Source organism: Lissotriton helveticus, chromosome 6 (genome assembly GCF_964261635.1).
Source record: "Lissotriton helveticus chromosome 6, aLisHel1.1, whole genome shotgun sequence".
In the NCBI taxonomy this organism is placed as follows: Eukaryota; Metazoa; Chordata; class Amphibia; order Caudata; family Salamandridae; genus Lissotriton; species Lissotriton helveticus.
Window position 1 is genome coordinate 228,758,238 of NC_136067.1, and position 25,856 is coordinate 228,784,093.

At 48.4% G+C, this 25,856-nt stretch overlaps 1 protein-coding gene across 13 annotated transcripts in view; it reads left to right on the top strand.

The window, feature by feature from the left end:
- The window catches only part of TDRD6 (tudor domain containing 6), a 2,679,339-nt gene that overhangs the window by 2,435,994 nt on the left and 217,489 nt on the right, over positions 1 to 25,856 (top strand). For all 13 annotated transcript variants that reach the window (XM_078647663.1, XM_078647665.1, XM_078647668.1 and 10 more), the window contains one exon: positions 15,607 to 15,726. In XM_078647663.1, coding sequence (XP_078503789.1) covers positions 15,607 to 15,726 — 120 coding nt within the window. The remainder of the gene's footprint in view (positions 1 to 15,606; positions 15,727 to 25,856) is intronic.

The window sequence follows — 25,856 nt, forward strand, 5'->3', positions numbered from 1 at the left end:
GAACAGGAACTAGATGCACTGCTGAAACAGTACGAAACTTACCGGTCTCATAAAGAGACACGTCAGGACCCGCATCCACCGAAGTGGACACTTCGTTTGTGGGTCTGTGTACCACCAACCCACGGACCAGAGTCAATTAAATTGACCCTGTCTAGATACTACCCCAGTAACGGTACTCACCGGGCAGCAAGAACGGAAGGCCTCAGACTGGACTGGACTGCTACGACGACGGACGACGAACTTCGGACTTCAGTTACGGGTGGACCTCCGGATACCTCGGACCTTGGACTCTCGGCTTGGGCTCTGGTCGGGACTCGCCGCATTCCTCCACCGTCTCGTTCGGATGCTGGACCGCCTCCTCCGTCTCCTCCGTGGGCCTGAGGGATACTTGAAGCAGAAATATCTGCCGGTGCGCAGAAGAGTTCCGTCACGACTGCAGAGGGTCAGGGGGTCGGCGTGGCTTCACCGACGCGTGGGGAAAGGGCAAGTCCCTATTCGGGCGCCATTATGTGGTAAATAAATAAATAATACCCTATTTTTGAATGTATAAATGAATAACAGATAGCTCAATAAATAAGAGTCAAAATTCGAGGTAGTAGGAGTTTCGCAGGTTTATTACAGCATAAAGGACAGGAACAGGACAACCTGCATAGGAATAGGATGGCAGGGCCCAGCAGCGCTGCTGGTGTCAGGATCGGGACAAGGGGAACGGATAACTTCTTTTAATAACAGTGCATTGGCATATATACATAACGCAAACACATAGTATTACATTGCAGTAGGCGTAGCAGTGGGTGGAGCAGAAGGTGTGACGCGTAGCAGTCGCGAAAGATAAGGGGGAAAAGAGGTGTAACAGGGCGTGTACATAGACATGTGATGCAAACGTAACAGAATATGTCATGAATGGGGCGGAAACCATGGAGGGGGCTACCTGAGGAGCAGGGACCTCTAACCTGATGGTGCGCGCAAACTAGCAATGACGTATCACTAGGAGAAACTGGGGGCTATGAACTCTGTGCTAGGAGCAGAGACTGAAGTCTGGAGAGTCAGGGCGACATGTACCTAAACAGTACCTAGTATCTGATGTTTAGAGAACATGTTGATATAAACTAGAAGTTAGGAGGGGAAAGGCTGACTTGATTCTAAGACTGGACCATGCATTATTCTACATGTAGTACGTGATGAAGAATATTAAATGACCATTAATACAGTATTTCTCTAACGTGGAGCCGAAAAGGCTAGACAATGACGGAAACTATTGATGCAGCTCAGTAGCTTAGGAATGCAGAGAAGGAGGACTGAACTGATAACTGGAACTATAACATACTTTTGGCAGACTCAGAGGCAGAGCCAAGCTGAACCGGGCACTGCAAGGCAGGAAGTAAGTGAAGGGTCGAGGATACAGGTGGGGGCTGTATCGCTCCTCAGCGAGGTTTCAGGAGACAGGAGCTGAATCTGGTGTCCAGGCCCTTTTGAGGCCTAGAAACGGGGACTTTACAATGGAATAACGTGCACACTGAGAAACGTGGCAACGTAACTTTACATAGGCCTGATATTCGTAGTATTCACGAGAACTGGAAACTGGCATACTAGAGGTGGACACAACTATAATTGCGTCATTAATCGAACATGGGGAATACATATGCATATTTAATCATGCACACATAACATATGATGGATGACACGTAGGGACACAGAACATGGCAAAATTTACTTTTCCACAAGCCGTCGGGACGGCCCCGCTGGGCGCCGCTCCAGACGTCGTTTGGTGAATTTCACTTTTATGAACAGGCCCCATTGGTTGAAACCCCTTAATTTCAGGAGATGGGTGATGAAGAGGACTGGGAGGGGTCTGAGGACCCTCTGACCAGGGAGTGTCAGTCTCATGAGGACTGGACAGGAGACCTTGGGGAGGCCAGTGGCCTGGACACCTCTCCAGACACTGGGTTTGTCTCCCCTCCTACCGTGGCTTCGGAGGAGGGGGTAACATATAGTGTGGTGCTGATGAGGGCTGCCAAGGCCTTGGGCCTTGAGCTCCCCATCGCGGCCGTGAGGACTAACCTCCTCACTGAGGTCCTTAAACCGCAGTCAAGCTCGGCCGAGCCTCTGCTGCCCTTTAATGAGGCCTTGACCGACGTTCTTCTGGGCACTTGGTCCAAGCCCGGTACGGGTTCGCCCGTAGATAGGAACTTGGCCAGACGCCACCGCCCTGCCCCGGGCGACCCATGTTTCCTGTCCTCTCACCCTACCCCCGAGAGCCTGGTCATCCAGGCCTCCAATTCCCAGACCGCATTCCCGTCGGCCCCGCCGGACCGGGAATCGAAGAGGTATGACCAGTATGGGAAGAAGATCTTCTCATCCCTTAGTCTAGGCCTGCGGTCTTCCAACACCGCCTGCCTCTTGGGACGTTACACCCACTCTGTGTGGGATAAGGTCGCGGAAGTGCTGCCAGAGTGTCCGTTGGAGGTACGGGCCAAACTCGGCCAAGCCCTTGTGGAGGGCCGGGATGCAGCCAAGTATTCCATCAGGTGTGGGCTGGATACCACTGACTCGCTGGGTAGAGCGATGGCAACGACGGTAGCGGTCAGACGCCACGCCTGGCTGAGGTCCGCCAACTTCTCGGCAGATGTCCAGAGCACGCTCATGGACATGCCGTTCGATGGCCGTCGCCTCTTTGGCGACAAGGCAGACCATTCGCTTGAGCGCTTTAAGGACTCCAGGGCTACGGCCAAGTCCTTGGGCCTCTCGGGCCAGCGCCAGCAATCGGCTGCCTTTCACTCCTTTCGTGGCCACGGAAGGGGTGCGCCCACACGTGCCTCCAGCCACGCACTGCAGGGCAATACCCAACGCGGTGGCGGCCGTGGGAACCGCCGTCCGGGCGGTCGGGGGCAGCGGCGAGGTCAGTCCACACCTTCCACCGCAGCATCCGCCTCAAAACCCTCCTAGTCCGTGCTTTCAGGCCCATGTGACGCCAGTGGGGGGCAGGGTTCGCCATCACCACCTCCACTGGCGCACTATCACATCGGACAGGTGGGTACTGCAAATCGTCCGAAGGGGCTACTCCCTCCCCTTCGAGGCGACTCCTCCAGCCATGCCACCGCAGAACCACCGTGTATCGGGGGATAATTTGCGACTTCTGCAGGAGGAAGCTACGGCCCTCTTGGCCAAGGGGGCCATCGAGCGCGTTCCTGGGCCAGAAGTAGGGTGTGGTTGCTACTCCCACTACTTTCTGGTACCCAAGAAGGGCAAAGGGGGCCTATGCCCTATCTTGGACCTAAGGAACGTCAACGGCTTCCTCCGGAAGGAGAAGTTCAAAATGCTCACACTGGCTCAGGTTCTGGCTGCCCTGGACCCAGGAGTCTGGATGGTAGCGTTGGACTTGCAGGACGCTTACTTTCATATCCTTGTCCTGCCTGCCCACCGGCGCTACCTGCGGTTCATGGTGGGCCACGAGCACTTTCAATTTACCGTGCTCCCCTTCGGCCTTACCAGCGCCCCACAGGTGTTCACAAAGGTGATGGCGGTGGTCGCAGCTCATCTGCGCAGGTTAGGGGTTTCAGTCTTCCCCTACCTCGACGACTGGCTGTTGAAGGCGGGCTCGCCCCAGACAGTCATCAGCCACCTCCAGACGACGGCGGACCTCCTGCACCAGCTGGGGTTCTCCATCAATGTGCCGAAGTCACACCTGTGCCCCTCTCAGAAGCTCCTCGTCATCGGAGCGGTTCTGGACTCGGCGCGGTTTTGGGTTTATCCGCCCGAACAGCGGGTCCGGGATATTCAGGCTCTGATTCCCATCTTTCAGCCATTATCCCGGGTTTCGGTCAGGTTGACGCTGCGGCTCCTGGGGCTGATGGCCTCCTGCATCCTACTGGTGCATCACGCCAGGTGGCGGATGCGGGCTCTGCAGTGGGACCTGAAGTTTCAGTGGGCCCAGCATCAGGGCAACCTATCCGACCACGTCCTGATCTCGGAGGGCACTGCGAGACAGCTGCAGTGGTGGCTTACGGACCGCGATTGGGTCAGCGGCAGATCCCTCTCCCTTCCCCAACCGGAGCACGTAGTTGTGACGGACGCGTCCCTCCAGGGCTGGGGAGGCCACTTGGGAGAGGCGGAGATCAGAGGCCTCTGGTCTCCGGCGGAGACCCCGGCTCCACATCAACCTGTTGGAGCTCCTCCAACCTGAAGGTGGAGAGGAGTCTAGCCGGTGGCAGTGGCTGACTCGATCCGCTGACGCTTGTGCACACAGCATGCACTGTGAGCGCTGATTCACTAGCGTTTTTAAACTTAGCGACTTCTGCTAATTTTATTTTGATCAGTGTACTGTTGTGTTTAACTTTGTAACTGTGCCTTACCTGTTGGCTGACATCATTTGTTTGGGTACCTTTGACTGTCTACTCCCGCCCCGTTCCGCCGCGCCCATCTTGGACGTTTGTTGCGGAGGGTGGAGGAGGAGCCCAACACTTCCGGGCTCAGGGCTGCAACATCCGCGCTCTAGTCGCGCTGTATTGTAACTTTATAAAATACCCTGACTGAGTGCACTCGCGCTGTGGAGAGGAGTCTAGCCGGTGGCAGTGGCTGACTCGATCCGCTGACGCTTGTGCACACAGCATGCACTGTGAGCGCTGATTCACTAGCGTTTTTAAACTTAGCGACTTCTGCTAATTTTATTTTGATCAGTGTACTGTTGTGTTTAACTTTGTAACTGTGCCTTACCTGTTGGCTGACATCATTTGTTTGGGTACCTTTGACTGTCTACTCCCGCCCCGTTCCGCCGCGCCCATCTTGGACGTTTGTTGCGGAGGGTGGAGGAGGAGCCCAACACTTCCGGGCTCAGGGCTGCAACATCCGCGCTCTAGTCGCGCTGTATTGTAACTTTATAAAATACCCTGACTGAGTGCACTCGCGCTGTGGAGAGGAGTCTAGCCGGTGGCAGTGGCTGACTCGATCCGCTGACGCTTGTGCACACAGCATGCACTGTGAGCGCTGATTCACTAGCGTTTTTAAACTTAGCGACTTCTGCTAATTTTATTTTGATCAGTGTACTGTTGTGTTTAACTTTGTAACTGTGCCTTACCTGTTGGCTGACATCATTTGTTTGGGTACCTTTGACTGTCTACTCCCGCCCCGTTCCGCCGCGCCCATCTTGGACGTTTGTTGCGGAGGGTGGAGGAGGAGCCCAACACTTCCGGGCTCAGGGCTGCAACATCCGCGCTCTAGTCGCCCCTACCCCTCCCATAAATGTGTAGAGGACCGCGGCCGCGCAGCGGACGCGTGCAGCGGGCGCGCCGGAAGCGAGCCGAAGTCGAGCCAAAGTCCAGCCCGTCTGCGCCCTTCCGCGACAGGACGGTGCGCGGGGCCAGGGACCCTGGTCAACCACAGCCCCCTCGACTACGGTATGATAAACAAACTCTGCTTAATCTACGTCCGGACCTTACGTCATCCTGCCTACACTCTATGAAAGCGTTATCCTTACACTACTGTTCTGCATGCCATTTCACTCCTAGAACCAGCTCCTCCGACAACCCCCACAATAGCGTAATAAAAGCTGCACTACTTAATTGTCGATCTCTCAGCAAACATAGTACCCAAATATATCACCTCCTTGAGGATGAAGCTTTGGAGATTTTATTACTGACTGAAACCTGGCTTGGTGAACATTCTGATCCTGACGTCATCGAGGCGATGCCTCCAGGTTACTCCCTCGCCAGGCTTGATAGGAAGGATGGTAGGGGTGGTGGAATAGCCATTGCCGTCAGAGCCCCTTTGGAATGCTCTCTATCTCCTTTGAATATTGATCACTGCGAAGCTGGGTCTTTCACTATCACAGTGGGTCCTAAATACTCCCTTTCTGGCATCCTTTTATATAGACCCCCGGGCAGACTGTTTGACTTTACCACCAGCCTTATAGAGGCCACAGCTCATCTCGCTCTAAGGAAATCTAGACTCCTGGTACTGGGCGACATGAATATACACTTTGACGACGTCGGGGATAAAGACGCCGCCTGCTTAAAAGCAGAACTACTCTCTCTGCAGCTAGATCTTAAACATCAGAGCCCTACCCATAGACAAGGTCACCTACTCGACCCCGTATTTGGTAACTGGAGTGGAGTAAAAGTGCTCCCTCCAGTTCCCATTCCCTGGTCTGACCATTATGTAATTCCCCTACATTTACTAGCGACAGAGACTGAAGTCAAGAACGGAAACTTGCAGACTTATCAATGTCGCAAATGGAAAAATTTTAACCTAGACACGTTTACTGATAGACTTGAAATGGCTGGACCCCCTAATGGTTCCGACTGTGAGACCGCCTATACCTGCATAAAAAATGTTATCCTAACTGCCCTTGACGAGACCGCTCCCATCCGTAGATCAGTGGCCAATAAGAAACTGAGAAAACCATCCCCTTGGTTTTCAGCTGAACTTCAAGATGCTAAAACCGCTTGTAAAAGACTGGAACGCGAATGGCGTGTCAACTTCTGCCCCACAGCAAAAGACCACTATAAGAAAGAGCAAGCGAGATATTACAAACTGATACGCTCCGCTAAAGCACTACATTATAAGATCCGTATTGGTGAAGCAGAAAACTCCTCTAAGGAGCTTTTTAAAATTTTTAAAGAAATCTCGGTAGTCACCAACGAGAGCAATACCCATAATGACTCAGTTGAGAAATGTAATGATATTGCCAAATACTTTGCCAATAAAATTATCACAATCTACTCTAATTTCTCCACCGACCTGCCATCAGGCTCTGACTTCACTGAAAATCTGGAGCTTATCCATGTTAAAAAATGCCTGACAAGCTTTGCTGTTCCTCACACTACTATATTAACTAGTATCTGCAAAAACATTAAATCTGGTTCTCCCCGGGACCCTGCCCCCCCCAAGATACTAGCAGCCAGTCTGGAGGTCCTTGAGCGACACTTCAGGCACATCCTCCAACTCTCCTTTTCCACGGCTACCCTCCCCATGGAATGGAAGAAAGCCATTGTGTTACCTATAAAGAAAAAACCTAACATCAGTCAGGACACTCTGGAAAACCTCCGGCCCATCTCTCTGCTACCCTACCTGGCAAAGGTGGCTGAAAAAATAGCTAACAGCCAACTTATGGCCCATCTAGAGTCTAACACTGCCTTCCACAACTCCCAATCAGGTTTCAGGTCAGGTTATTCCACCGAAACCGCCCTTCTGAGAGCGACCGAAACCCTACGGGCAGGTGTAGATGAAGGACAGACTATGGCACTTATAATGCTGGACCTTAGTGCGGCGTTCGACACTGTGGCTCACTCCATCCTGCTACAGTGTCTGAACAAAGCCGGGGTCATCCAGGAAGCATTGGGCTGGCTTAAAGCCTTCCTCACCAATCGCTGCTTCCAGGTTCAGAGAGGCGCTTTTCTCTCTGAAAGCATTGATTTGGAACAGGGGGTACCTCAGGGCTCTGCCCTGAGCCCTACCCTGTTCAATCTGTATATGGCCCCTTTGGCTGAAGTGGTTCAATCGTTCGGCATTGAACTAGTTTCATATGCCGACGATACCCAACTTCTCATCTCCCTATCCCAAGCCCCCTCTGCTTCTGCAAACAACTTTAAATCTTGCATGCAGGCTCTGGCAGGTTGGATGACCCAACACTGCCTGAAGCTTAATGGTTCGAAAACAGAGGTTTTGGTCATGGGAGGTAGGGATACGAGCTGGACCAAGGAGTGGTGGCCTTCGTGTCTGGGGCCCTTACCCACCCCCTGTGAAGCGGCCAAGAATCTGGGGATTTGGGTTGATCCCAAATTATCCTATGACTGTCACGTTAACAAGGTGGTCGGAAAATGCTATGGGGTCATGAAGACCCTGAACCGCACAATTGATCTCCTTCCCCTTGAAGCTAGGCGTACTATGACACAGGCTCTAGTGACCTCTAGGATAGATTATGGGAATGTGCTTCTGCTTGGAACAACTCAAAACAACATCAGGAGACTTCAAGTCCTCCAAAACACAGCAGCACGTCTAGTTCTTAGACTTCCCAAGAGAGCACCCTCCAAAACTGCTCTAGACACTCTCCACTGGCTACCTATAAAAAAAAGAATTCTCTTTAAAGCACTCTTAATGTGCCATAGGATCATCTCCCAAAAAGCACCTCCTTACATGAGTGACCTAGCTATTCCCTATGAGCCCAATAGAGCTCTTCGCTCTGGGGGAACTGGCCTGCTCAAAATACCCCGTATCAGGAAAGCCAGAATGGGTGGCCGTTCCTTCCGGGCTATGGCCGCTAGGGAATGGAACGCTCTCCCTATGGAGATTAGACTAGCAGACTCGGAGACCGTCTTCAGGAAAAGCTTAAAAACTCACCTGTTTTCCCTGTAATACCCTTCTTCGGTCCTGACTTTCTCTCCACAGCGCGGGGACACGCCGTGATGGCGTCACCAGGCGCTTTATAAGCTCCTTTGTTGTTGTTGTTGTTGTTGAAGGCATTCCTCCCCTCTGTCCGGGGGAGTGTAGTGCAGGTATTCACGGACAACACCACCGCCATGTGGTACTGCAACAAACAAGGCGGGGTGGGGTCGTGGATCCTTTGTCAAGAGGCTCTTTGCCTTTGGCAATGGCTGGAACGCCAGGGCGTGACCCTGGTGGCTCAACACCTGGCAGGTTCTCTGAACGCCAGGGCGGACGAGCTCAGTCGTCGGTGCATGATGGATGACGAATGGCGTCTGAACTCTGACGTGGCGCAAGGCCTCTTTCAGCGATGGGGAGAGCCTTGGTTAGATCTATTCGCCACCGAAGAGAACGCGCAATGTCATCAGTTCTGTGCGTTGGAATTTCCAAGGCGGCACTCGCTCGGAGATGCTTTTCGACGCGAGTGGAGTTGCGGTCTGTTGTACGCCTTTCCGCCTATACCACTTCTGCCCAGAGTGCTGAAGAAGATCAAGCGCGACCGGGCCCAAGTCATCCTTGTGGCTCCGGACTGGGCGCGAAGGTACTGGTATCCAGAGCTACTCAGTCTGTCAGTCGATCCCCCGGTTCGTCTGCCTCTTCAGGAGGACCTTCTGTCGCAGCAGCAGGGGACGGTCCTCCACCCGAACCTGTCCAGTCTCCACCTCCATGCTTGGAGATTGAGCGGCGACAGTTGAGGCCATTTGACTTGCCTCCTGAAGTTTGTAACATCATTCTGGCAGCCAGGCGTCCCTCCACAAAGTCGGTATACGCCTGCAGGTGGAACAGATTTGTGGCATGGTGCACAGCAAAGGCTGTGGATCCTCTTGCTGCCCCTCTCTCTGAGGTTCTTCTCTTCCTTCTTTCTCTTGCCCAGCAGGGCTCTGCTATGGGCACTATCAAGGGCTACCTTTCTGCCCTTTCAGCCTTTCTAAGGCTGCCTGATCAACCTTCTTTGTTCAAGTCCCCTATCGTAAATCGTTTTCTTAAGGGCATCACACACACGTTCCCTCCTGTTCCGTTTGTGATGCCTCAGTGGGACTTGAACCTTGTTCTTACGTTTCTGATGTGCGCTCCCTTGGAGCCACTTCACAACTGTCCTCTCCGCCTTCTTACTTTGAAGACTGCTTTCCTGGTTGCCATCACCTCTGCCAGGAGAGTGAGTGAGCTCCAGGCCCTTTCTTGTACTCCTCCTTTCCTTTCTGTCCATCCGGACAAGGTTGTGTTGCGTACTAAGCCATCTTTCCTGCCCAAGGTTGTCTCAGCCTTCCACATCGGGCAGTCTATCACCATGCCAACCTTCTTCCCGCCACCGCATCCCTCTAAAGAGGAAGAGCGGCTCCACCGTCTGGACCCACAACGTGCGCTCTCATTCTATTTGGATCGCACATGCCAGTTCCGGGTGAATGACCAACTCTTTGTTGGTTACGTGGGCGCTAAGAAGGGGAAAGCGGTGCACAAGAGGACCATCTCCCGGTGGATCATCTTGTGTATCCAGGCATGTTACTCCTTGGCTAAAAAGGAGCCTCCAGTTGGATTGCGGGCTCATTCCACGCAGGCCACGGCGACTACAACTGCCCTGGGCCAGGGAGTGCCCTTGCAGGACATTTGCCAGGCAGCTACGTGCGCCTCGCTGCACACGTTTGCAAGACACTACTGCCTGGACAGTCAAGTCCGGAGGGATGGCTTCTTTGGCCGTTCCGTCCTCCAGGACTTTCTGGTGTGATTATTGGTTCGCAGACCCAGCACCGGGGTTGGTATTGCTGGGGTATCTATTCTAAGGTAAGGAATCTATCACTAATGTGTCTCTTTCAGATGCACATGTTAATACTTGTGTAACGATATATCTGTAAGAGACATTAGTTAGTGATAGATTCCTTACCGACCCACCCATCCTTCCCATTCTGCGAACTGATATCTAGGGTTAAGGTCATCCCCTTTCAGGGCCCTAGTTTCAATGGCACCAGTGTTGGTTTTTAACATGGCTCGGCGCTTCTGGCGCGGAAAAGCTGTGTCTAAGAACTGATGTCAGCACACGGAGGCGGCGTCTAAGTGCTCCGACGACGTCATCACGGCGCCGACGACGGACGCGGAGCCGCAGACGATGCCTACCGACGCGCAAGGGTACTGCTACGCAAAAATTTCCGGATCCAGTCTGACGCCTGGGGATATTCTAAGGTAAGGAATCTATCACTAACTAAAGTCTCTTACAGATATATCGTTACACAAGTAGTAACTTGTGCATTTATACATTTCTGTATACATGCCGGTTGCCCTGGTATTCCTCTTCCTATGTCACCATCTCTTTCGAGGCTGCGAGGTCTGGACCAATATCTCCATGTGTGGGGGGGGCTTTTTTGAGATGTTGCAAGTTGCTATGGGTTCCTCCTGTCTTCCACTTACTAGGGTGATTTCCCAATTTGACATATGCTCCCTTTGTTGTGTTCAACGCTGTACGTGTATTTTCTGGAGTGTTGGTCTGGGATTCTGAGACTCTTTCCACCATTCGTTAACTTGGTGTTTTGGCCACTTCCTTAGGATATTCCTTTTTTCCAAATTATCACCTACTATTGTTAAAGCTACGCCTGCGGGACAGCTCTTCTGATGGCAGTGGTCCTTGGCTACTGCCTGCAAGTCTAAATTGTGGGTTGTTTCCCACTTTGGCTTCATACTGCCCAGTCGGGCACTCTTATGCTTATTGTGTGAGCCACTTTAAGGTCTCTATGGCCGTTTGCCTGTTGCATATTTCTACCTGCTTCAGCGGGTTTAGAATTGATGCTAGTTACCCCTACTTACCCTTTTTAGGATTGGGAGTGCACTTGGCGTGTTTCTTGTCCCGCTGGCTGATCCCAACACATTACTCGGGTTCTAGCTAAGTATGGGTGAAATTTGTGAATTCGCGGTCCGCGAATTCGTGCGAAATTGCAAAAAAAGTCCGCCAGTTCGCGAATTTTCCCGCGAACTCGTGGATTTTTGTGCCATTTGCACAAATATGTGACCACGTGTGCCTGTAACTTTGCCAGCGCGCCACAAGGCGCCGAGGTCCCTTGAGTGAGCTGGCCATTATAGTCGGGACCGGCGGGAAGATGCTTCATACCGCTAGTGTGTGGTGGACGGGGCCAAACGGGTGGGGCTTCTATGCGAGTTCACATGCATCTTGTTTGTAAAGGGTCAGAGACAGAGCAGAGCAGCAGATGAGGAGAAAGCAGCCTCCTGGTCACAGGAGCTACACGGGGATGGCGCTCGGGAAACTCATAGATGCAAAAATACGTTTGGCGCAGGATCCCAGAATCCTTTAAATGTCCAAGATAGCTCTGCTGCGCGTGATGGTACAAAGCCATTCTGATCCTGTCCAGTGGGTTCAGGCGCATGCAGCTGCTGCTGCTGGACAATGTCCCATCCTATACTAAACTGTCCCGTACAGGCATATGCTGGCGCTGGGCAGTAGGGTGCAGTGGCATGCGGGTGCTCCACACCTGGTACATGCGCATACCGGTGCCAGGGGGGACACGTGTTTATTGGTGCTGTGTAGCAAGTTATGACTTTACATTTTGACTGCAACGGACGGTGGAACCACCTACACGGATCAGGAGCATCCAGGCACCAGACTTCATGGTGCAGGAGCATAATGGTGCTGTGCGGTACGGGTATATATTTACTGGGGGCAGGGGGACACTTAGCACAATGTGCACACCCAGAGGGCTCCCAGGCAATTGAGCACAAATGATTTTCACACTGAGGGCTCCGGGGCAGTTCAGCAGCACGGGGTCTCACACCCACTGAGCCCCGGGGCAGCTCAGTAGCGCGTGGGCTCACAACCCCATGGCAGCTCAGCAGTGCAGGGGCTCACACCCACAGGGCTCCTGGGCAGTTTAGCAGCGCCACCCTCTGGTTCATCACTGCCACCCTCTGGTTCATCACTGCCACCTTCTGGTTCACCACTGCCACCTTCTGGTTCACCACTGCCACCCTCTGGTTCACCACTGCCACCCTCTGGTTCACCACTGCCACCCTCTGGTTCACCACTGCCACCCTCTGGTTCACCACTGCCACCCTCTGGTTCATCCCTGCCACCCTCTGGTTCATCCCTGCCACCCTCTGGTTCATCCCTGCCACCCTCTGGTTCATCCCTGCCACCCTCTGGTTCATCCCTGCCACCCTCTGGTTCATCCCTGCCACCCTCTGGTTCATCCCTGCCACCCTCTGGTTCATCCCAGCCACCCTCTGGTTTATCCCAGCCACCCTCTGGTTTATCCCAGCCACCCTCTGGTTTATCCCAGCCACCCTCTGGTTTATCCCAGCCACCCTCTGGTTTATCCCAGCCACCCTCTGGTTCATCCCAGCCACCCTCTGGTTCATCCCAGCCACCCTCTGGTTCATCCCAGCCACCCTCTGGTTCATCCCAGCCACCCTCTGGTTCACCACTACCATCCTCTGGTTCATCACAGCACACTCTGGTTCACCACTGTAGATTATGGGGAGAAAGCACACCTGCCCAGTCTCAACCGGGGGCTGGTTAATGTGTTATTGAATTTGAGCTTCAAGTCCGGCACCTGCTTCCTTATCTGTAAGTGCTTCCTATTGTGGTTTAATTTTTGTGGCAGCCTGGAGCATTGTGCCATACTTGTAACTATTCTCTGACCATGCTTCGAGGGTCAGAGCAGGGTCAGAGAATAGTTGCAAGTAGGCAACAACTCTGGAGGCGCCGCTCAGGAAGCACTTACAGGGTTAAATCAGGTGCCCAAGTTGAAGTTAATTTCTTTGTAACCATTTTGTAAATGGTTACAAAGAAATTAGCTTATACTTGGGCACCTGTTGTAACCCTGTAAGTGCTTCATGTACTTCAGTTTTTGAAAATCTGTCCAGAACGCGATTTCGCGGATTTTTCTACAATTTCGCGAGATTCGCGGACCGCGAAATTGCAGAAAATCCGCAAATTCCACGAACGGAACGGATTTTACGCCCATGCTTACTTAGTTCTAGCTCTTGCCTTTGGGCTCTTGACACCGGCTTCTTCAGCTTCCTTCTATAGGCTAGTCTGTTAGGCTCTGGTTGCATCTCTTCACGTTCCTTTCGAGCTTGGGGCGGTGTGCTCATCGTGACGTCATTAAGTGGAGAGTGGTTCCTCTCTCTCTCTCTGCTCTGGTATAGTGCTCATGCCGTTCTACCTGTCATTTTTATACGGGTATGGTGTAGCGCCATTGTGGCATTTTTAGGATATCTCCTATCCCGTTATGTCTGCTCGTTTGACCTGCTTGGGTTGCTGTCTGGCTGTTCTGCAACAGCTTTCCCCCCTTTATCCGTCACTTTGTTACCGGATCGGATGCTTTCTGTTGTTCTGTCGCAGGCCCACCTCCCCTTTGGGGTATGGCTGTGGTATCTATAATAAGTTAAGGAATCTGTGGCTAGATGTCTCTATCAGATGTACGAGTTACTTACCTTCGGTAACGATGTATCTGGTAGAGACGTTGTCTAGCCGCCGATTCCTTAACGCCCACCCAGCCTCCCCGTTCTGTGAGAACATTTCAGAGTGGTGTTCTCCGCTGGCCTCTTCAGTTGCCATTGAGTTAGCCCTCACAGGTGTTCAGTTTGTGGCTCTCCTTTGAGTGTTTCCAAATACAGTTAACCTCTGCTGAGGGGCTTCTTTTCTATAATATGGCACGAGGAGATTAGTTTTCCTCTCCAGTTCCTTCCTTCCGTCTTTTCTATTGACTCAGGCCTTGGTCTCCTTTGGGTCATCGTCCTGGGGGTCGGTTGTGCGCTAGTTTCAACCTGTTATTTTATGGAAAGGGCTAGTCTTTTCATCCTTCCTACGGTGCATTGTTGTTCTTCTGTGCTCTGTTCTTAGTAAACGACACAGTTCTACATGGCAATATCAGTCTATTTCGGCCTGTTGAGCTGTTTTTCCCTTGTTGCACTCAGGGAAGGGTCTTCGCCTTGACCTATTGATTGGGGGCACGCCCAGGTCGAAACATGTTGACTCTAGCAGCTTAGGAAGGGTGTTACAGGATCCTGATTTCCTCCCTTAACACCACCATCCTTCTCTTATTTTTAATCCTGACCTTGGAACCTACGAATAAAGGTGTAACAGGTATCCATGAGCCAGTTTTAATTTCATCACTCTGACTGCACTTTTTGTTCTATCACTGTACCCAGTCTTGGACTGACACTTTTTGTTGTGAACACTGTTTGGCACTTCCGAATTTGTTTTTGTCTTTGTGTTTTGGGTTCCCCCTCCCTATGCTCGGCCCTGTGCATGGCTACGCTAGGGCATTGTAGCAGATCCGATGATGAAGCATGTCACACACATTTGTGTGTGAGTGAGGGCAGTTTTTCCAAACATACAATTGTGTCACTGCTTTCTGGCTTCTCTATCTGTGGTCGTTCCTCTCCACCCCTTCGTGTGTGTATTATATAGATTCCAGGGGGTTCGGGGTAGTAGAGTAGTTTTTTTACCCTCTCCCCTTCCTTGTGTGAGAAAATAAGATTCATTTAAGCCTTACTTCCATCATCTTGTTTTAGAAGTCAAATTACCCAGGAATAGTCTGGGTCTGGGTGAAGATCCTGATTGGTCATGCTGGCAGTGAGTGCAGAACTAGTCAAATCGATTTAAGTGATATTGTAATGGCATCCATCTAGGGTGTGGGGTATTTCATATACTCAAGGAACAGGAAGAGTATATCACATATGTTGCTCACTCCACAGGGTGATGTTCTTTTGCTTTAGATGACTTAGATGGTCCATGACAATCTATGATAGCATTTCTTGTGCACGACGTCTTAAGGAGTTCAAGGGCCAACATTGCCCACAGGTACTTAGCATATACAATGGTGCAACTGTACGTTGAGGGCGGATCACAAACTAAGACTTTAGACAACTACATTCAAGATTCTGTGCGATTAGAATCTGGGACAGGCTTATGTTGTAAATTGTAGAATAATTGGATCGCAGAGGTTAAAGCTGGACCTTGTGGGGGGTGCTCTCTTCTCTCTAGTACTCCAGTAGTCATGAATAGTACAAGGGATGCATACGTTGACAAATTGGTAAACTCTACTGACCGTGTTGGGCTAAAATCATTCTTTAAAAAACCTTGACTTGAAATTCTCCGTTTGTTAAAACATTCACTAAACCATTCTTTCTGATCTATTCAGCAATCTTTACAAACCTTTTGTTCACGTTTTTTGTGCATAGAAACAGCACCTGAGGACCAAGTCTTTTTGAATACTGAAAATAAGATGTCCCTTTCATGTACCTGTCCAGAAGAAGCATGTGATGAAACGGTCTTTAAGTCTTATTCGGCTGATGAAGAAGGTACTATCAGAATGATATTGAATGATGTTAACAATGTTATTTTACCCGTCAAGTTTTGTTTCTCCTGTCTTGGAATTTTCATTATAACTCCTAACCTTCTTCTATCGCTATTAGGGTAGCACCTGAAGGAGGTTTCAGAAATATATAAAAAAAAAATATTCTTTTACCCCCTTTTTTGATTGCTGTGGTGGGGGCAGGACACCTAAGATTCATTGAGAGAGTGGCAGCATTTGAGGTGCTTGAAGTCCTAAATCAAAAACATCTTCAGATGTAGCTGGCGATTGATGACCTTTTAATATATATATATATATTTATATATATATATATATATATATTTTTTTTTTTTTATTTTTTTTTTTTATATATTTTTTTCTATATCGATAGCTTCATTGCCCCATTCGTGAAGGACCTTAGCTCGTATCTCAAAGATACGAAGGACTTTTTGAGAATCATACAGGATGTGGTATGGGAAGAGGATATGATCCTAATTACTTTAGACATTGCCAGCTTATATACGTCCATCAAACACGAAGACGGTCTAATGGCAATGAAGAACTTCCTAGAACTGAGACCCATCAAGTATCGAGGCCATAACTTAATGTTATTGGAACTCACAGACTTCTGTTTAAGAAACAATATTTTCCTATTTGCAGGTAAACTGTATCTACAATTGCAGGGGACCGCGAGGGGCACGTGCTTCGCCCCCAGCTACGCGAATCTCTTCGTGGGCTGGTGGGAGAAGCACGTGGCCTGGGCGGGAGAGAACGAGCGGTGGATGGATAACATTGTCCTGTGGACCCGCTACATCGACGACTTGTTTTTGGTGTGGCGGGGTCCACAGAAGGAGGCTGAAAAATATATCTCAGAGTTGAATAAGAACAAGTTGAATCTCAGCTTCACGAGTAATTTGAGTCAAAGAGAGGTTTTCTACTTGGACCTTCGGGTCTTTGTGGAAAACAACAAAATTCAGACCGCTGTCTATAGAAAACCTACGGCGGGTAACACTATATTGCACTCACGCAGTTACCACCCCCGCAGTGTAATCAATAATATCCCCTTGGGAGAGTTTTTGCGAATTAAGCGAAATTGCTCAACCTCACAGGAGTTTGTGAGAGCCAGGGAACAGTCTAAGAACAGATTCTCTCAGAGAGGTTATGGGAGAGGAATCCTTAAACAAGCAGAAGTGAGAAGCAATTTGGTTGAAAGAAAAAACCTGTTGATTGACAAACCCAGGCCTTCAGACACTAAGATCAGACTAATTACCGATTACTCGGAAAAATCTCCAGAAGTCTTCAATATAATGCGCAAGAACTGGAAGATTTTGAAATCAGATTCCGTAATCGGAAAGTCATTATCTGATTACCCTCTGGTCACTTACAGAAAGGGCAACTCTTTCAAAGACCATCTTGTGGACAGCCACTATGAAAAAAGAAGGAAGAAAAAAATCACTGTTTCAGGCTTCTATCCTTGCATGAAGTGCAAGGCCTGTAAGAATTCCCAAAAAGTCAAGGAATACTATATTCCAGGAAGAAAGAAGAAAGGCAGAATAACCAAATTGGTGAATTGTAATTCTGACTATACTGTCTACTGTCTGACATGTCCCTGTGGGAAGAGGTATATAGGGAGCACAGTGAAACCCACCAAACTCAGGGTCCTAGAACATATGAGGGCTATCTCCTCAAAGGATCCAAATTATCCAGTAGCCCGCCATTTCGAGCAGATGCATGACAGTAACAGTAACTTATTGACTTATTTCATTTTGGATCAACTAGTCAGAACAGAAAGAGGGGGAAACTGGATAAAGAGACTAAGAACATTAGAGTCAAGATTCATTATCCAGTTACAGACTAAGACCCCGGGAGGGATGAATAATGAAGAAGAGATGTGGACTCACATCTAAAAATAATCCCTTCTTGTTTCCCCATCTTCTTTCTTAGAAATCTGGAAAATAGACATGTGTAGAGCTCCCTTAATATACAGAGTAGTCTGACCCGTCACCATAAATGGAATTTATATGATTTATCTGTTTTGATAATTTTTTGGTACAGCACAGTGATTTAATGTATAACAATTATTTATATGCTCATAAGTAGATCGTTACGCCCATCCAGGGCTAGATTGTTTACAATTTAACTGTGTTATTCTCTTTGGTGACCCAAAATTCTGTGAACTGACAGTGATTTCCAACAAGAATTGAGTTTGAAAATCACTTATATAGGTACTAGCGGCATAAATGTCATGTGCATGAGACAATAAGCATAGGGGACAAAAACTGAATGTAATGTGATTCCATGTTTAAATTGTGTTCAATTATTAATTGGTTCTCCTATTATGCCTATGAATGTACACATCAGAATGAGTAGACTATTCATTGAAAGATGGCTGCCGCATTAGTAATGAATGAATTATTTCAAGTACCGTTTTCTATGTTTATGTATATTTTGTTTGAGGACACGTGACTGATGACAATCACGGCCTCTATTTTAAATACACTTTGAAAACAGTGTCAGTTTACACTGACCAAGGCGGTAACGCCGAAACGCGTTTGTAGACTGATTGCTGAGGAGGTCTTTGACTAATAAAAGACTTGGCGAACCTACGCCGTACTGGCTTGGAGTGCTCTCATTACTAAACCCGGGATTTGGGGTTTTGCGTTTTGCAATATATATATATATATATATATATATATGTGTGTGTGTGTGTGTGTGTGTATGTATATATTACCTACTGGCGGTTGCCAGTACGTTGTTATAGTTAGGACCTAGTTTCCATAGGAAATCCGCAACATTCTATTTGGAATAACTTTGGCGCCGGTTGACGAATCTTTGCGAAATTCTCAAAGAAGATGGGGCATTCCGCTGCATCCCTGAAAGTTTCGGGGTGATTCGTGAAGCTGAGGCCAAGAAAAAAGGGGGGTCCCTAAACGTGTTTTCCCAATGCAATTTTCCATAAGGACCTACAGACACGGCTACAGCCCGAACTGCTAAATGGAATTACACCAAATGTGGCAAAAAGGTAGAGTTTTGTTCGAGGATCACGCTTTTTGTTAAATGGTGTAAATCCGTTCTGTAGTTCCTGGGAAAATCAAAAGTAAAATTATAGATCTATCTATAGACGAAGTACAGTAGGCGTACAGTACGCGTACCCTCCCGAGCACGAGCTTTATGCTAATTGGCTGTCAACACTCCAAACCAGGAAGTGTTGGCAGCCATTTTGTGCCTCGGTAGAACGGAGGCACAAGAAAGCAGAAAAAGAAACGCGAAAAGGGGGCAGGGTAGAAACACCCTGACCCCCTAGGCCTGCTTAGGTGGTCCCACAAGGACGTAGCCCCCTGGCGCATACTGGAGGTTCCTGGTGGGCTAGTTGGCCCCCAGGGACCCCCAGTATTCAAGGGGAATTAGTTCCCAATCTGGAAACGCGCCAGGGGCTGCGTTGCAGAGAGGTGTAATGAGGCCAGGCCCCTTTTTACACCTCTCTGCAAGGCAGTCCCCTGGCGCATACTGGAGGTTCCTGGTGGGCTAGTTGACCCCCAGTATGCAAGGGCATTTAATCCCCCAACTTAAAAAGTGCTACGGGGCGCATTTGCACAGTTGTGAAGGTAGGGGGCGGGGCTTGAGGTGATGTCTGCAAACATGCACTGTGGTGCGTTTTAAGTTGGGGAATTAATCTCTCTTCAATCCAGAAGTCCCCTAGGGGCCAACTAGCCCAACAGGTACCTCTAGTAAGTGCCACGGAGCAGCGTTGCACAGTTTTGTAAAAAGGGGGCGTGGCCTCTGAACACCTCTCTGCAACACAGCTCCCTGGCGCATACTGGAGGTACCTGGTGGGCTACTTGGCCCACAGGGGACCTCAGGATTGAAGAGGAATTAATTCTCCAACTTAAAACGCGCCACAGGTAGTGTTTGCACACATGTCACCTCAGGCCCCGCCCCCTTCCTTCACTATTGAGCAAAATATTCCTCTAAAATCAGCCGAACTACAAATTCTGATGTACTCACCTGTTATCAGGAGAGACCTCAGTGCTGCATCTTTTAGCCCACTACTTATCCTGAAAAGTAATTCTAACCATACTTACAGTAACTTGAATTTCCTACCATAGGCTAACATTTACTGGTTTCACTCGAAAATTCTTCTAAGTGTGGAGTTTTGGAACTTTAAAAAATTTCTCTTAAATCAGCCGAACTACGAATTCCAATTTACTCACCTGTTATCAGGAGAGACCTCAGTGCTGCATCTTTCAGCCCAGTACTGATCCTGAAAAGAAATTTTAACCGTACTTACCAGTATCCTGAATTTCCTTCAATAGGATATCATTGCCTGCAAAATAAAATATATATAAATGAAAAAAAAAAGAATTACAATTTTAATATTTTTAAAAATATTTTTTCAATTTATATTAAAAATATGTAATGTAATTTAAAAAATAAAATATCTAAAAATAAATACTTTAAAACAATGTAAATCAATGTAAAAAAATATAACAATACATTTAAAAATTATCTTTTACAAAACCTTTGAAATTCACTGAAAAAACCACAGGTTTCAGCCACGTTATAGTTAGGAATTAGCATTTAAAAAACCTTAGAAATTCACTGAAAAAACCATAGGTTTCACACATGTTATAGTTTGCTGGAAATTTCACTCATACAAACCCATTGAAATTCCCCCGTTATAGTTAGTTCAGCTAACTAACTATAACTCGCGTGCCCGCAATGCACTGCTGATGTCACATATTACATTACTCATGACATGGTCAGTGACATCACTGATGACATCTCAAATGACATCACTGATGACCTCACCGATGACCTCATCCTTGTGAGTGGCAGACCTCCTCTCTCGCTGATATAACCTTTGATACACACATTCAAAAATAGAAAATCAAATTTTCAAAAAATTGGAGATACCAATAAGAGTTACAACAACCTATTCAGTAATTCCAACATCTACATACACATCCACTCATTCACCAACAGTTCTATATAGTCACTCATACATGTACTCACTCATCATATGTACTCATACACCTATACATCCTTTTACACACCGATACTCATCCATAGTTACTCACACACATACTCACACACGCAAATAAACTATAAAACATCCATTTACTTGCATATACAGCTATACACACCACTACACTTACTTCTACAGAACCGTACACATACTTACTCTCTTAAACAATCACTTATAGAAACACATACTTATTTATACAGGAACTCTTCCAATCTCTCACTCTCACATATACTCACTTATATACATCAATACTCACATATACTAGTTTAAAACATATGTAGTTACTCATAAAGATACTATTGAGACAGTCATTCACTCACAAACACATCCATACACACACTCATCCACCCATACAGTCCTGCACACAAACTGTCTTCAAAACACATAGTGAGTCAGTCATTCATGCATCTGTGCGCTAAGTAATACCCCCATCAAACCATACACACTCATTCTGATACTCAAAAAACCAACTAATAAACTATATAGACACTCATGTAGCTACTCACCAACCCATGCAGCCACTTATTCACAAAGTGAGACACTGATACAGATATTTACATATGTAAACATTACTCACTAATAGATGTATTCACTAAGATATACTTAATAAGTCAGTTATGCAATCAATTTTACAAAAAAAAATCCATTTAGACACCTATTTACCCATTTATTCATCCATCGACCTTTAGAAATACATATATAAAAAATATTTATTTTTCAGAAAGACACACATTCACTGGATGATATCTGTGATGTCATTTGAGATGTCATCAGTGATATCATTAGTGATGTCACTGACCATGTAATGAGTGATGTAATTTGTGACTGTTGGAAAGTAGGGTCTGCTTCCTATGGTCACCCCCACTTTTTGCTGTGATTCTCTGTTTTTTCGACTTTAGTGTGGCTGTGGGCCTGCTAATCAGACCCACAGCCCAGCTGTTCTCTCTCTAAATTGATACCATGTACTTTAGGTACATACCTGATTGGGAATTGGGTCACCTTTGTGAGCCCCTGTATAGTGTACCATAGGTACCAGGGCATAGGTGCATCCAAGGCATACTAGGGGCTGCAGCATGTATTATGCCACCCCTGGCTGGCCATCCTAACTGACCCCACAGGCTGATCACTCAGCTTGGGTAAGGTGTGTAATCACCCCTTACTTAGATATAGTATACCTATATCTACTCTTATATACAGACACATACATACCTATAAGTCACTTCTATGGCAGGCCTTGACAATCCTGAAGGCAGAGTGCTTGGTTTTATGTGAGAAGGTGCTCTAGCATGAGCTGAGCCCTTCTGCAGCTTTCGGAACCATCTCCTTATAGCTGTTCTATGATATAGCCATACCATATACTCTTAAGTGCATTCTAATTATCACGGTTAATGCTAACTTTGGTTTAGCTTTATCAAAACATGTCGTGTAAGGTGTCAGTTCTGGCAGCGGGGGTAGCATTCCACCCTTCTAGAGGGAAAAGACATGTAGTTACTGCTTTACCCGGTTAAAGTTAAACAGAGCCTCAGCATCCCAAAATGGATGCTGCTGCCACAGACACAAGTCTGACCTCCTGCTGCTGGACGAACCTCCGGCAAGGGAGGCCTGGACAATAGGTTTCCTCCCCAGACAGCCTGTAGTGTATTGGGGCAGGGTGGGTTGACTGGAAAGATGATTTTCCAGACACTGCCTGGGGCACACAAAGTGCTCCATGCATAGCCCGGTTCAAACCAGTTGTTGGGGCACTCCAGCCTCACTCTGGTGCGAAACTGGGCAAATGGAAAGGGGTGTAACCACCCCCTTCTCAGGGTCCAACTATAGGAGGGACCTAGCAGGTAATCCAGCACCTAAACTCATTATAAAGATAGGAGATGAGTCTAGAGACTTTAGATTAATCCTGGAAGAAACTTTGACACGAACTCTTGGACCTTCGACGTTCTATATCGACTAGAAAACTGAAGACACCTCGCTTGTGGTCAAGGAGTGACCACCCTGTGCAAACAGGCACCACCAATAACTTGCCGGTTTCCTTTGTCGACGCTCCTGCCGGAACCCGAAGACTCCGCTACTCAGGAAGTGGACTTCCAGACTTCTCCGTCTCCGACCCACATCCACAGCAAAGCTGAGACCCGTGGCGGACACAATAGACGTGGGACCGGACACCCTGGACATCATTCACTTTGCTAACAGTGCAACTCCTGAGGCACCCTCGAAGCCCCAGACCCGAGCGCCATGTGCACCAAAGCTCAGCCCTCCACACTCCACGAGTGCCGCGTGGGGCCTGCTCCTGCATTTCAGCTCGACGCGTCTTCCCGGTTGCTAGCCCGTTGGCTAGTGAGCCCTCTGAAGACGAACCTTTGAATTTACACCGCTGGCCTGGTTGCTCCAGGCTTGCCCCAGCTTCCTGCCAAAGGAGAAGCTCCCCAGACCTCGCTGGTCTGACCTGAAGCCAATCTTCACTCTTGCGTGGATTGCGGTTACCAAGGCTTGTTGGGTCCAGTCCGGATACCGACACCGCAGTCAACTAGATCCTTCGTGGGACAGCTCAAATCCAGCTCCTGGTCATCGTCGACGCCTCCTGGTCCTCGTGGCTGCAGAGACAAGCTTCACCTCTTCACCTGAAATCTACTCGACATCGCCTGGTTCCTTCCTGGTCACTGGCTAGTGACCCAGACTCTGTCCCCTCTGCTTTCAGGTTCTTCTCGTCTCCAATCCAACCTTGGATCCACCCGGACACTTTTCCTCTGGTCGCCTGCAGCACTTCTTTGCAGATCTCCATAGAAAACATTGACAAAACCCGACACGAAAAGACACCTATGCACCCGGCTTCCCTGGGTGAGGTAACTCGAGTACTCGGTGCTCCAGTGGGTGTTGACTCTCGAAGTGTCCTAGTTTAAAGGGGTTTTACTGTAGTCCATCCGGAAGTGTCCGTAATCAGTAACTTCTTCGTTCTCCATTATAAGTCAATGGTAAATTAGACATGTCACGCATCTCCCGTGGGTCTTTTACTTCCTAACCCTTGGTTGTCTAGTGTAGCCCCAGCGATTCCCTATTCCTGAAGTTGTTCTTATACCACTTACTTAGTATATGGTTTGTGAGGCCCCTAGGGCAGAACTGTATTTGTGCAACTCATAGTATGCTTAATGAGTAACTTGTGATGTACTTCGATCTCTGACCCCATAAAGAGTTCAGAGGGGTTGTGTCAAAAATAAATACATATATATTTGATATATGCCTTGTGTGGTGTCCTTTCATTTGGTACTCAAGGCGATTATAATTGGTAAAACATCTTGCTTCACATGCTCTCTGAGGTTTTAGCCTAAATCTGCTGGTCCATGCTACCACTGGGATAGCTTGTCTATAAGGTTGACTTTACAACCACCATCAAGAAGGGTCGTTTAGATTGGTGCAAGGTGCCCACTAGAATAGTGGACATCATATGCCAGGCTAACTTCTCACAGTGACGTCATCAGCAGTGCATTGCGGGCGCACAAGTTATAGTTAGCTGAACTAACTATAACGGGGGAATTTCAATGGTTTTGTATGATTGAAATGTCCAGCTAACTACAACATGTGTGAAACCTATGGTTTTTTCAGTGAATTTCTAAGGTTTTTTAATGCTAATTCTCCAGTATTGGGGTGTCTTTCATAGATTCACATGCTTGAATATTCTCCGTCGTCGAAGTGGGAGCCCCACGGTAAATAAAATAGCAATGAAACCAATCATATATGTATATAAAAACATAATTGCATAAATTTTAAAACCATAAATACTCCTAAATACCAAGGTTAGCATTAACACATAGGAATACATTAAAAGGAAAAAAGCACTTTCATAGCATATCCATGCCATTATGCTAGTCCAAACTACAGCCAATCACGCGCAAGCACCCCTCTCGAACCTTCTCCTCAGAGGCTCAGGCCCTCAGATTTTCTACCGCACGTCGTGTGAAGGGAGTCTCCCTGAGCTCTGCTCAGTTTTCAACTTCTTTGTGGATTTCTACAGTTTTTGGGATGTCTTCGAGTAAGAAGTCTGTTTCGCTCATGTGCTTCTTGTGGGAAATTGCGGCTCTTCTCAGAGGACCCTCACAAGAAGTGTATTTACTGTCTCTATCCAGAGCATGAGGTAGGCAAATGTAAAAATCAGGACTTTTTCAACCAAGACCCTTAAGGACAGGGAAGAGCATCTCCTCCTGTGGTTGCAGAGGTTGAAGGATAAGGATTCACCTCTTTCTGATGCAGAAAGCCTTGTGTCAGGTGTGTCTAGAGCCACTTCTAAGTGTAGCAGTGTGCAGGACTTGCCATCTCCATTCCTAAAGAAGATGAAGTTTCAGCTCCAGAAGGCTCCTGCAGTGTCTCCACTTTTTCCTGCTACGGCTACGCCCTCGAGATCTGACTCTCAGGCGTCTACGGCTCTTTCTACGCATGTTTCCACCAAAAAAAACGTGCTAAATAGTCGACGAGTGTGTCGACGGTCTGTCCGCCTACGAGATCTGCCGTCTCTGGCTCTCTGACGACGACTTGTGCCAGCGGGTCGTCGTCGACGGCGGCTGCGTTGACGTCTTCAGTGTCGACGGTGGTGTGTGTGAGCTTCGTTGACGATTCCAATCACCTCGTCGACGTCTAAAAAGGGAGTCTCTTCGACGTCAAAGTCTTCGTCAACGCCTTCTGTGAAGAGAGCCTCTTCGTCGGCGGGTGCTCCATCGACGGCTGTTTCGCCGTCGGCGGTGGCTCCATCGACGGTGGCTCTGTCGACAGCGGTGGTCTCGTCGTCGACGACTTCGTTGATGGTGGTTGTTCCGTTGACGAAGTTACTGTCGTCGACGTCTACCTTCGCATCATTGCCTATGGTGCCAATTTCATCATCCGGATCTGGGACTCCTGCTGTTGACCCTCTGCTCCGTCGACAGGTGTCTTTGGCTCAGCTTCCGATTCCACGTCATTCTCAGCCTCCATCACCAATTTCAGGACTGGTCATCAAATGTCAGGACTATGAGGACGATCAGGAAGATCATTACTTCCATGAGGAGGAACCTTCTACTCAGGTTCCTACAGCGCAAATACAGTTTTCCCTCATTTCTAATCTCCAATACATGTTGGAGGATTACAATAGA